The 13,364-nt window shown below is 46.9% G+C and overlaps 1 protein-coding gene across 3 annotated transcripts in view; it reads right to left on the reverse strand.

Annotated features, from left to right (window-relative positions):
* Nucleotides 1-13,364, reverse strand: part of CDH26 (cadherin 26) — a 47,665-nt gene that overhangs the window by 26,599 nt on the left and 7,702 nt on the right. For all 3 annotated transcript variants that reach the window (XM_084775972.1, XM_084775973.1, XM_084775971.1), the window contains exons 2-4: nucleotides 9,877-9,981; nucleotides 8,062-8,223; nucleotides 898-1,045 (exon numbers count right to left, since the gene is read on the reverse strand). In XM_084775972.1, the coding sequence (XP_084632098.1) occupies nucleotides 898-1,045; nucleotides 8,062-8,223; nucleotides 9,877-9,981 (415 nt within the window). The remainder of the gene's footprint in view (nucleotides 1-897; nucleotides 1,046-8,061; nucleotides 8,224-9,876; nucleotides 9,982-13,364) is intronic.

The following is a 13,364-nucleotide window of genomic DNA, read 5'->3' on the forward strand; positions in this document are numbered from 1 at the left end:
CTACATGCATGTGTGATGGGTGAAGGCATGCCACAGAGCAAGTGTGGAGGTCAAAGAACAGCTTTGTGGAGTCAGTTCTCTCTTTCCAACTTTATATGAGTCCTGGGGCTGGAACCTGGGGTCTCCAGCTTTCGCAGCATACTCTTTGCCATCTGAGCCATCTCACTGACCCAAAACATCTTTTTTTTAAAAAGAGGAAATATACACATATAAAAATAAATACCTGATATCTATAAATGTTTAAGTATTAATAGCTGTGCATTTTCAACTACCATAAAAATACATATGTGAACGTGCATTTACAGTCATATGTAAAATCTGACAAAGCATAACATACGTGAGGCAAATTGTGTGTAAATATGCATATAAAATGCAAAGAAAAATACCCAAACTTTACAAACTTCTGAAAATGCTATTTCCATATATTTAGTTCTTGGAGTATTCCAAAGAGTATTTTCCAATACTAAACATTACTTTTTGTTACAAAAAATAAATTAGTTTGGCATGTAGAGATTTGGGTTTTGAAACCCAGAGGCCAGACATCATCTTCCTGCCATTCTGCAGACAGGACACTTGCAAAGCCCCTGGTGAGCCTCCCACAGCTCTGGCTCTGCCCCTCTAGGTGTGGCTTTGTTGCTAGGCTGCATTTACACACCAGCTCTTCCAGATGGCGCAGCTGCCACAGCCGTCCATTGCCAACACAAAATAAAGCTGACAGGGAGCAAAGCCTTCAGTGGTTCTGGGCCTGCGACCTTATCTTTGATATGTGAGCAGTGAAAAGTCTTCATGAGTGACCAAGATCAAAGTCCCCATCAATATCAAAGCAGGAAGGAGAAAAAGTAAATAAAAGCCACACAAGGAAAAGCACCACACACAGCACAGCACACACCAACATACCTGCCATTTGGCTCTCTTTTACACTGATGTTAAATTCCTTCTCAGCAAACCGGGGTGCGTGGTCATTCACGTCTCTGATTCTAATGTTGAAAATCAGGGATTCATCCACAACTCTCCCTGTGGATCGATCCACAGCATCAAAGTAAACCTGGGAAGCAGAGGAGCCTGTGAACAGTGTGGCTGGGCACACCGAGGATGCTGCCAATGAACAGCGTGGCTGTGCACACCTGAGGATGCTGCCTGTGAACAGTACGGCTGTTCACAACTGAGGATGTTGCCTGTGAACAGTATGGCTGGGCACACCAGAGGATGCTGCCCATGAACAGTGCGGCTGTGCACACCGAGGATGCTGCCTGTGAACAGTACGGCTGTTCACAACTGAGGATGCTGCCTGTGAGCAGTGCGGCTGTGCACACCCGAGGATGCTGCCTGTGAACAGTGTGGCTGTGAACACCAGAGGATGCTGCCTGTGAATAGTGTGGCTGTGCACACCCGAGGATGCTGCCTGTGAACGGTACGGCTGTTCACAACTGAGGATGCTGCCTGTGAGCAGTGTGGCTGTGCACACCTGAGGATGCTGCCTGTGAACAGTACGGCTGTTCACAACTGAGGATGCTGCCTGTGAGCAGTGTGGCTGTGCACACCTGAGGATGCTGCCTGTGAACAGTGCGGCTGTGAACACCAGAGGATGCTGCCTGTGAGCAGTGTGGCTGTGCACACCTGAGGATGCTGCCTGTGAACAGTGCGGCTGTGAACACCAGAGGATGCTGCCTGTGAGCAGTGTGGCTGTGCACACCTGAGGATGCTGCCTGTGAACAGTGCGGCTGTGAACACCAGAGGATGCTGCCTGTGAATAGTGTGGCTGTGCACACCTGAGGATGCTGCCTGTGAACAGTGTGGCTGTGCACACCTGAGGATGCTGCCTGTGAACAGTGCGGCTGTGAACACCAGAGGATGCTGCCTGTGAATAGTGTGGCTGTGCACACCTGAGGATGCTGCCTGTGAACAGTGTGGCTGTGCACACCTGAGGATGCTGATCAAAGATGTGTGGCGCAGTCCGGAGGGTAGGAACTGCATTAGCACCATGTACCGTGCTGCCTCAGGGACCGAGCACAGACTCCTTGAGACCAAATACACACGGATTTGGGCAGACTCTTCAGCCGTTGTCAATGTCAGTCTTGGTTTCTCCATTTGGATGGAGGTGCTTGTGAGATGTTTCTGCAGCTTCCCAGTGTTGTCTTGAGAAAGGAAGACATGGTGGCCATTTCTGAGCCTTAAGAATATTTGCCAGGTGTGAGTTTTGGGAGAAGGAATGCCCAGAGGAACCAGCACAGTTGTTGACACATTAGGTCAACAGCAGGTCACTGTCTTCACTGCCTTAGTGAAGAAGAACGGCCCAGTCTTTCCAGCGTGTCTAGGAGTATCTAGGAGCTCTCCCTTCTTGGAGGCATCAGACTAGGAAGTCAAGCTTGCATATTGAGAACATTTAGAAAAACTAAACAAACTAACACACAGAGACGTAAACAGCAAAGGTCAGAGCGGATCATCAACAAAGTGTGAAGTGTCAAGCAGCTGTCGTGGAACCAGACACTAGCTCTTTACATGATTGATTGTGGGGGCTGGGCACAGAGAGAGGAGGAGGGCAAAAGAGAGTATCAGGATCAGAAATGAAAGAAGAGACGTCACTGCAGATCTTACATTTATAAGAAAGACGTAAGCCCTTTCTCCCTTAAGTTGCTTCTTGTCGGAGTATATTATCACTGCATCAGCGATGAAACCCGAACACACAAACACACACACAAACAGACACACACATGTACACATACATACATACACATGATAACACACACACATGCACACATGTGCACATGTGTATATACAGATACACATACATGTGCCCATAATTTTTTTTTTTTACAAATAAACCAGTCTAACTAAAATGGCCATAAACGGAAGGAGTACAGCTCCACAGTAGCCTCGAAATGATAACTTTGTCTAGATAATAAAAGCTGTGGCTCTCAGGAAAGGAGGGTTAAGCAAGTAGAGCATAGGGGACTTAAAACAGGGACGATGCTCTTCTGGAGGCTGTGACGGGGGGGGGGGGGGGGAGGGATGGGGGGGCGCCCTTATCAAACCACACAATGCAAAACACCAGAGAGGACACTGGGGCAGAGACTGGGCAAGCAATGTGCCCTCCTCATCAGTTAAACAGAAATTATACCACACCAGGGCAAGATGCTGCCAGACGGGGACGCGGGGAACTCACTCCACTTGCTGCTCTGTCCTCACAAATCTGAGACTGTAGAGAAAGTACAGCCACTGATTACAAAGCGTTCTTAATTATGATGTTAAAATAAGGCAATGATGGCTACCTAGCTTAAAGTATGCCATTAATTATAAAATAAAAAATTAAATATATATATATTTCTTTCTAGCTATTGATCTGCCTGCATGGTGAGAGACTGTAACCTGCTAACCTGCCATGCTGCTGTGTCTCCCTTGCTATAGAATGCAAGGGTTTGATCTGCTGAGGGCTGGAAGGCCACAGGGACGGAGCCTGCAGAGAGCCTTCAGGAATTCAGCTGCAGCATAAGAAACATGGTGTCCCTGAGCTGCAGTACGGAGGTGCCCTCAAGCACAGGACCGCTCCACAACAGGATCTTCGTTGCAGGCAGAGGGATCCTGCTAGGGGTGTCAAGAAAACTGAGTTCCTTAAAGAAGAGCAGGGAGCGCACAGGCAGACGGACCCCCACCCCCACCCCCGCTCACCCTGTCAGGAGCCCAGGGAGCACCCTGTGCCCTCTGCACCAGAGAGAGGGTGATTGGCTCTACAACCCCTTCAGGAGACAGAGGAGCCCAGCCCCAGCCAGGCTGCAGAGGCCGAAGCACGGGTCTAGCCTTCCACTTCTCACTGAGCATCTCAGCAGCAGCAGCAGCTCGGGCAGCCTCCAGCCTCTCTAATAGAGCCGACGGATGCTGCGGGGCTCCTACTCCTGAGCTACTCCGCCTCAGGAATTCTAGCATACATTTTTAAAGTTTTCACAGGCAAATTGGCTCTCTCCCACTCTGTTTCTCCCTCGTCCTCCATAATTCATGGATCTGCTGGCAGCTCTCCGCTCCTTAATCACCCTGACTCCAAGCTCTCAGACTGGGCCCACTGTAATCTTCCCACTTAAACAAGAACCATGTGTTTGTTTTGTGTTTATTATTTTATATTCCATTTATTATCCTTAAAAGCTACATCTGAGACCTTTAGTTCTGACAGACGCCCGAGGAGCCTGAGTGCTGTTTATTCATTGGCAGGATGGGAAGAAATTCCAGGTGACCCAGTCACAATGCAAGAAGGAAACGCAGCCAGGGCTCTCTGTACTTGGAACGGGTTTTCAGCCTTTTGTTATAGGCGGGAGATTTACACCCTTGGATAAACAAGGCACACAGCACTTGCATGGCGGATAGCCATACGGCCATTTGTAATTACACGCACAAGATCTGATCTATAGCCTCACACACAAACTAGCAGAGGAAGCGTCTTCAACGCCGGAGGCACAATGGGAAATCAGTTACACGCATGACTTAGAAGTGGGTCAGGCTGCTGGTGCAGGGATGGTTAATTCATAATTATTTGAAGGCATATAAAAGGATGGGTTGGAATGGGTACTTGTGTCCTATGAAAACGAGATTTAAAATAGAGAAGATTCCTACACACAGAGAAAAAAAGACATTCTCCTCTTTATGAATTTATCATAAATCATATTGCAATTCTCAGAAGATTTTTACCAATTTCTTTTAGGTTTATAGCATTAAAAAGCAAGCCCACCCTCTCCACATCTCAAACCCAAATTCTGCATGCTTTGTCTAATTTTAGGGAACCCCCTGCAGGTTGCACCAGGGAATAGCATGCTTCTGGAACTCCTCTTTGCAGCCTCCGTGTGTTTGCTTGGTGTGTAGTGGTGCCCTGTACTTCCAGGGTCTCCAAGCCAATAACTATCACTTATGGAGAGAAGCAGCCGGCAAGAGTGAGATGCTGGGTGACGCATGGCTTATGCCACTTTCCACACCTGGTGACCTCTGCCTGGGGTGATATTCTCACGAATACAGTGGAATTTGTGCTTGTGCCCTGAAAGCTGGGAATGAAACCTGCTATGGCAGGAGGACATTTGAAGTCGCTGAGATGGAGCCAGCTCCAGCTTCTCTTCATGGAGTCTCTAGCCACTGGTCAGCCCGAGATCTCTGGCCTTATGGATGCCTATGTCACTCAGGTCTCTGCCTCCATCTCCTCGAAGTTTAACCCAAGTGTTCGCCCGCCCTCTTCTGTGCCTGAGCATCCTTCTTATTAGAACATTGGTCAATCCTGGTCCAGTATGACCTCATCTTTACTTGACAGCTTTGCAAGGATGCGATGGTCTACTAGGACACAGTCACAGCTGCTGTGGTGTGAGACCCAAGCCCATCATCTTGGGTCTCCTGGGCCCTGGAGAGAGGACTGGATTTTGCCAGCCTGGTCCCTCACCTACTCCTCCAATGCACTCAGTCGGAGACACCAGTATATGACCTCTTGACCCTGAAGAGATAGATGGCCATGAGGAAGGCCAGAGTTTTACCCCTCTTAGAAACTACATTCTGATGGGAGAGATAAACTTTAAACCAAACACAAATGCACACATTCCAGAAACTTCCTACATTAAGGAAAAAGTGAACCAGAATCATGAAATAGAGGGTGTTAGGGTGAGGGTGCCATCTCAGAATTTCCATCCCCCATTCTCCTTTGTAAACAGTTATAGTCAAATAAGAGGACCAGGTGGCTCGATTTTTCATATCATTCGTATATTTGCATAAGTCTATGTAAAGGACCATTGTGGGGACTGGAGACATGGCATAGTTAGTAAAGTGTCTGTCACACAGAGAAAGTTGGAGCCCTAGGGTCTATGGACAAAAAGACAGTCAGCCTTGGGGATGTGGACACAAGTAGGCCCTCCTTGCTGGTAGCTGGACAGCCAGTCTAAAATTAGATGAGTTTTGGATTCAGTGAGAGACCCTGAATGGTACACACACACACACACACACACACACACACACACACACACACGGAAGCATACACAGAGAGAGAGAGAGACAGGGACAGAGACAGACAGAGAGATAGAGAGAAAGAGACAGCGGGGGGGGGGGATCTGAAAAGACAAATGCGATCTTGATGTCGTGGTATAAGAGCCCCCCTTTCCTCCCCGCCCCATCCTTAGCACAGCTGATGCCATGGTGGAAGTACCATTCAGGCCTTGGAAGTCAACATGCAGGAAACACCACCTGCCACAGAGAGAGAGAGAGAGCTAAGACCTAACCCATCAAAGCCTATAGTTCTGGGAAAGTCCCTAAATGTACTAACCCGCTTTTTGGCTTCTGCAGCTCAGCTTCTGGTTAACTGTTCTTCCTAACTGACCGTATCAACAGAGGATATGATGTGTGCTTAAAAATCCACCCTAAGGAAGGCTCAGGACTGCACCAGGGTCCTAAACCCACGATGTAGTCCCTGGCCATCTAATAAAGAAGACTTCCTACTGGCTTGAAGCCATGTTCAGGTGGTCTGCTCTGGGGAAGACCTCACCCCAGGCCCTCGGGTGTGATGCGCTCCCTAACACATTACACTACACCTTTTCTCCTACATGGTGCCTAGGAACTATCTGTGACTGGCACAGCTCATCCATGTCAACCACAAGTTTCAGAAAAGGCTCCTAGTGATAAACTCTGTGTTACCAGCTTCCAGGCATCCTGTCGAGCCTGTGACCTGTCACTCATGTCAGCTCCGAACATGTCATTCAAAGCGTCAAAACAAACAAACAAGGACAACCATACTGAGGCTAAACATTTGGTCCAATCTTCTTGAAGCTCCCGCCACTTCCGCTGCTGCTGCTGCTGCGGCTGCGGCTGCAGGCCAAGCCCATGCCTCTCAGCACCCCAGCAGAACAGAGGCCCCAGCATCACTTCAGGGCTTGCTAGAGATAGACTCTCTGGCTACATCTGAACAAGTGAAGCAGGCTGCACATGTGTTCAGGTGTATGTGCACAGGTGTGCATCTGGGTGTGGAGGCCAGAGGCCCACATCAAGTCTCTGCCTCAGTCCCTCCACAGTAGTTTTTGAAAGAGTATCTTTCATTGGCTTGGAACTTACTAATTTTGCTAGACTGGCTAGCCAGCAAGGATCCTCCTGTCCCCGTGTCCCCAGCTCACACAATTTTAGGATTTTTACATGGGAATCAAACTCAGGGACTCATGCTTGGACAGCACACACTTTACCCACAGAGCCACCTCCCCAGCCCAGATCTGAATTTCACCACGATCCCTGGGTGGCCACTGGTTTATTAAGAACCGGAAAGCTCCTTCGGCACTCCTCTTATACTGTCTTCCTTTTTAGTAACACCATAAACCCCAAATACAGAAAAGCAGGAAATCATCTGCCTATAGAAGGACCACAAATTCAAATTTGCATCTGGTGGGGCTTGTGTGTTGAAAAATGAATCTGAGCCTTCCGGTGACTTTAAGGCTCATATTTTATTGTAAATAAATAGTTTTGAGGCTGCTGGGGGATGCTTCGTAAATTATTTTTCTCAGATAGTAAACATCATATTTCTACCCTGAAGGGGTTAACTGACAGCCAAGTCCTGCTCCACAAGTTCACAATAACAAAGGATGACAACCTGCTTCCCTGGGGGAGTTGGGAACATGATACAGCACCCTGTGACTTGAGGCCTTTTTCTTTGTAATTTTCTTTCCTGGTTGGGAACCTGAGTTTCAACTGCATAGAAATCGCTGAGTTCATAGGGGCCTATATAAGTGCTCAGCAAAGCCTCCCTGAGCAGCTGCCAGGCTGGGCTCTGTGTGTGGCTGCTCTCCACACACTACCTGTCACCACTGGAAACCAAATCACTGTTTTACAGAGGGTCCCCTAATCCTGTTGGGACAGTGGACAGCACCTCACACCCATTTTAGCAAACTCTAAAGATGATTCCAGAGTTAGCTGTGTCCCACATGTATCTCCACGGCTTGTCAAAGTGGGAAATGTACTAACTTCTCAGATCCCAACAGAGTCAGCCAACAAATGCTTATGAAGGCCAAATCCTTTCCAGGAGCTTTGCACTAAACACAAGCTTAGACTACATCCCATTTCAGATACCATAAAAGACGGTGTCACTTCTCGATCGACAGGGCGGTGAACATATATTTTTCCACTCCGGTGATCTTCTATAGAGAATAAACCGATCTCTGGAAATTCATCCACACCAGGTCCTCTGATTAAATACATCAGTGACACATTATTTGACATATTATTGAACAGCTGGAAGGAGGAAAACAGAAAAAAAAAATCAAAGGGTCCTGTGAATAAACCATGGTGATCTTCAAAAGGCAAGGCAGAGAAGCAAGGTATCTTTCAGGAACAGAAACTGGCAAGCCGCCATACTCCCAAGGGGTTACTGAGGAGGCAAAGGGCTTAGCAGAGCCATGGGAACAAAGTCTTTGGGGCAGAGGGCTGCAGAGCTGGCTCAGTGGCTAGGAGCACTCACTGTTCTGCCATCTTAGAAGACCAGAGTTTGGTTCCCAAGCACCCATTTTGGGAAGCTCACCACCACCTGTAACCCAAGTTCTGGGGAGATTCTATTTCTCTGGCTTCCATGGACATCTGCACTAGTATGTACACACAATTAAAAATATGTCCTTTTAAACAATAAAATAAAGATATGGGTTGCAGCTTGCACTGGAACAGAGCAACTGGAGATAGCCCAGATGTTCGTGGGTTTAGAAAGAACCACACACTGGGATGCCCACCCTTCCCATGGCCTCAGATACTCTGCTGCCCTCAAGAAGGTAGAGGGTGTGCCCTGCCAGGAATGGCTGGCAGCCACACTCTTAAATGAGAACAGTCACAGGATGGCCGGTGTACCGCCATCTTGGTCTTTTAATTCATGTTCCTAAACCTGTGCTGAAGTGCCTGGAAGAACACATACACATTTGCAAATGTGGGCTTTCTCTTGAAGAATGAGAAAGAGAAAGGCCACACAACTTCTTAGAAAGAGATGCTATGAGTAGCTATTGCCTGACCCTTCTTATTCTTTTGAAAATAAATTACTGTGCCGGGCATGGTGATGCACGCCTTTAACCCCAGCACTCAGGAGGCAGAGGCAGGTGGATCACTGTGAGTTTGAAACCAGCCTGGTCTACAAAGTAAGTCTAGGACAACCAAGGCTACATAGAGAAACCCTGTCTTGAAAAACCAAAAAAAGAAAGAAACAAAGAAACAAAGAAAGGAAAAGAAATTACCAATCATCATCATCTGCGTGTGTGTGTGTGTGTGTGTGTGTGTGTGTGTGTGTGTGTGTGTGTGTGTATGTGTGTGTGTGCGCACGCGCGCGCGCGCGCATGTGCCAGTGGAGGTCAGAAGGTAAGAGTTAGTTCTCTCTCTCCTCCACGTGGGTCCTGAGGATCAAACTCAGGTTGTCAGGTTTGGCAGCAAACACTTTTATCCACTGAGCCATCTTGCCTTCCCTGCAAGTGATGGAATTTTACTGGTGTGCATCACCATGCACGGCAGCAAAGCAGGTATTTTAATAATCTCTACCTACACTCAAGAATGAAATTTTTAAAAATGCTGTCTGCATAGTCTAGTGAAGCAGACCTGCGTGTTAGAGTCATTCTCCTTTCGGTTACAGGGACAAGTCACAGCCCAAAGATGTGGGCTCAGGTGGAGGACACATGGTCTCTAGAAATCTGGCGTCCAGTCCCAGCCTGGGCCCTACCTATTCTTCCACTGTCAGGCCTTAAGTCAGGCAGGCACACAGCAGGGAAGATGTCAAAGGTCCTTTTAAGTGAGTGGTGTGACTCTGGCTTCTTTCCTTAAAGAGATAATCAACAAATGGCAGCAGGAATTCTTTCAAGAGCCACCCCTGGCTCCAGAAGGGGCAGGCTATCCACAGAGGTCAGAATGTGTCCTTACCTCCCCAACCAGTTTGGGAAAGGGCCCTGGGTCTTCCTCCTCCAGCTCCAGGGTGGTGAGAACCCATCTTCTCTTGGATCGCTGTAGAGACTGGTGGCTCTGTCCCTATCAGGCACAGGATGACAATGTCAGTGAAAATGGCAGTGAGTCTAGCAGCCTGGATCTGTGACATCTGAGTGTTATAGCTGGGCAGCGAGCTGACTCAGCACGTTCTGTCTGTTACACTCAGAGCTACCACGTGGGCCTGGGCATTACAAGTGTCTGGCTTCTTAACAGCTGCTGTCATTCCTAAGAGTGAGGCACAGGCTGCCCATTGATTTCACAAGGTTAGAAAGATAGCGTTAGGAGTTTGCAGATATGGCATTAAAGACCATTGTCTACCAGGTATGAATGTGTGGCTACAACAAAAAGCAAATAGCCTAATAAAGAGAAAAGCATATCTTTTATTGGTCTCTCAGTCTTCCTGAAATCATTGATAAGAAAGTCTCCATTTGGTGCCAACAGGCTTTTAATGTTAATGGTTAGTAATACATCTTTTAACAAACATGTATACATACAGACATAAGCCTCTAAATTGAAGTACTCCATCCTGGAAGGAAGCTCATTAAACTCAGGAAATACACAACTTACAGGTCTCAGGAAATCCTTGAAATTTACAGGACACACAAGGCCCCCTTCCTGATTTCAAAGTTACATATGCAGTAAGGAGGGCTAAAAGGGGGAGACTCTTCAATTCCTTGAGCTGCCTGCAAATTGTGCAGTGCTCTGACTTTCATGAGTCATAACCCATGTTGGGTGGGCTTTTAATGATGGGGCTATCTTTGAGTCATCCTGTCCCTGTAAGTACTCCTAACCCATACACTAAGTAGTAACTCCAATAAATTCATTGGTTCACCCAGTTGGACTTTGGTGGTATAATTAATTACTTTGAGCTGTCTGATATTGGCTCCTTATTTGGGGTGAGTAGACATTGGTTCTTGTTACTCCAGGAATAGTGTCACATAACATAAATAACACACACACACACACACACACACACACACACACACACACTGGGGAATCTAGTCCTCAAAAAAATAACAACCAAGACCATCTTAATAAGAAGAGTTTTGGATGCCCAGAAGATACCCTCAACAAGATCATCCCTGTTGGTGTTCCTTCACGGAAGATGGTATTCCTTCACAGAAGAAGAGATGGAGAATCTTGAGAGCCTCACCTGAGATTCCATCCCCTCTTTTTTATTCCCACCACACATAATCCTGCTCCAGATGAACACAGTCTTTGAGGGAGAGATGGCATTTAGAGCAGTGGTCCTCTCAACCTGTGGGTTTTAACCCCTTTGGCAAACCTCTAACTCTAAAATTATTTATGTTATGACTCATGACAGTATCAAAATCACAGTTATGAAGTAGCAACAAAAATAATTTCATGGTTGGGGGTCAGCACAGCCTGAGGAACCTTTAATAAAAGGCTGGAGCATCAGGAAGGCTGACAGCTACTGATTTGACAGGTAGAACTGGGGCAACTCCATCCACAGTGCTACAAAGTCGTTATCCATGTTGGGATAGGAGGGCTTCTCAGTGAGATGCAGGCATCTGTGGACTGTCTCCTTGTCAGTGAGTCCAGTAAGCTAACTGGTCCACCAAGTTCCACTTGGGTGGAACCATTTCTTCATTCTATCACCAATGCTCTTAGACACTGCCACATCTCCCCAAGAAGTTAAGAGAACTCAGACAGACAGTCTTAGATTTAGACTGTGGCCTCAGATATTAGCCAGGCCAGGAGATCTACACGGAATTCGACCCAATGGTTTGTTTCTCATTGACTCCACCCCACAGCTACCATCAGCTTATATGTCAAGATGGATTCTGCCCATATTAACTTTTGTCAGATTCACTTTTATCTGCAATGAAATTAAGCCTTTTTGAATGACTTGCTTATAAAGTGAATGGATAGAAATAAAAGCCACTAAGGGTTCTCAGGCAGCATGAGAGGGCAGGTAAAGTTCACAGCGATGGGTGTCAGACTGCCACCCTGAAACCTGAAGGGGCCAGACCCGGTGCATTTTAATCTAATGAACAAGAACGTGGCATGGACAGGCCTGTAGGCTTGCACAGTTGTCTCGTTTCTGATCTTCCCAGGTTACTCATGATCTGCTTAGACATGAAGGCAATCACTGGGGCTCACTGATGGCACCCAGGGTTCTCGCTGAAATTCCATGTTCTACAAAGCGAAGATGAACAAAGCACTGAAGAACTCAGTGCCACCAGTCGTGGGCAAAGAACAGATTCTGGCCTCTTTCATTAGAACTGACTCCCAAACCTACAAACGCACCTGTGTGATGAAGACAATCATCAGCTTCTTCTTGGAAGCTGTTAGTGACTCTGACCTTAAAAGCAAAAGTGACACTAATAAGTTAGTGTCAGCCAGGCATGGTGGCACACACCGGTAATCCCAGCACTCGGGAGGCAGAGGCAGGTGGATCTCTCTGAGTTGGAGGCCAGCCTTGTCTACAAAGTGAGCCCAGGACAGCCAAGGCTACTCAGAGAAACCCTGTCTCGGAAAAGAAAGAAAAAATAGTGTCATTAATCAATATCCTTATCAGGGTCCTATAGCAACTGCCAGAAGTAGCACAAATAACCAGAAAGAACCTCTGCATTTAGATTTGTTTCATGGGATTCCTTCCTATCTCCTCTTCTGCTCCTTTATTTTCAGTAATTGGTAAAATAATAGAACTCATTTCTATAAAATAATAGAATTCTCATTTCCCTGAGAATTTCTCGTGTGTGATTTATATTCCAACAGCCTTGTCCCCTCTCAAAAAATAATCTATATACAAGACTGTGGAAACACAAAAAGACAAGTCCTGCAACGAAGCCCAACGCCAACAGTAACTAGAGTGTGCATATTTAAAGATTTAAAGATTAAAAGAAAAAAGTGAAGGCAGAGAAAGCATGCATATTGGAATATATGATAAAGCAAATGGGACAACAAGTAACAATTGATCAGTTCTCATAAAAGGTATTTTGATGGGCCAGTGAGATGGCTGAGAGTGTAAAGGTGCTTGCTGCACAGGCCATGGTATTTATCACAGAAATAGAAACCTTACACACACACACACACACACACACACACACACACACACACACACACACACACATACACACACACATACATATACACTCTCACAAATATATAAGAGGCACCAAGGCTTGTGAGTATAGAAAGCATGACCTGGCTGAAGAGGGCAGAGCAAATGACACCTCCATGGAGCTGATGGCCCATCCCACAGGGAACAGCAGTACTGCAGCTTTAACAAGCTGTCACTCATGCTGGGGTGGGGCTGCCCAAGAGTCACCCATGCTCCTGTGGAGAATCTGTCACCCACGTTGTTCCTGTCAGGGACTCCAACAAGCTCACGGGTTCATTGCGCTGGCCTTGGCTGGACTTATTTGTGTGTGTGTGTTGCTACCCTCTTTGTCCAAGAG

The sequence above is a fragment of the Acomys minous genome, assembly GCF_964271855.1.
Source record: "Acomys minous genome assembly, chromosome: 3".
Lineage (NCBI taxonomy): Eukaryota > Metazoa > Chordata > Mammalia > Rodentia > Muridae > Acomys > Acomys minous.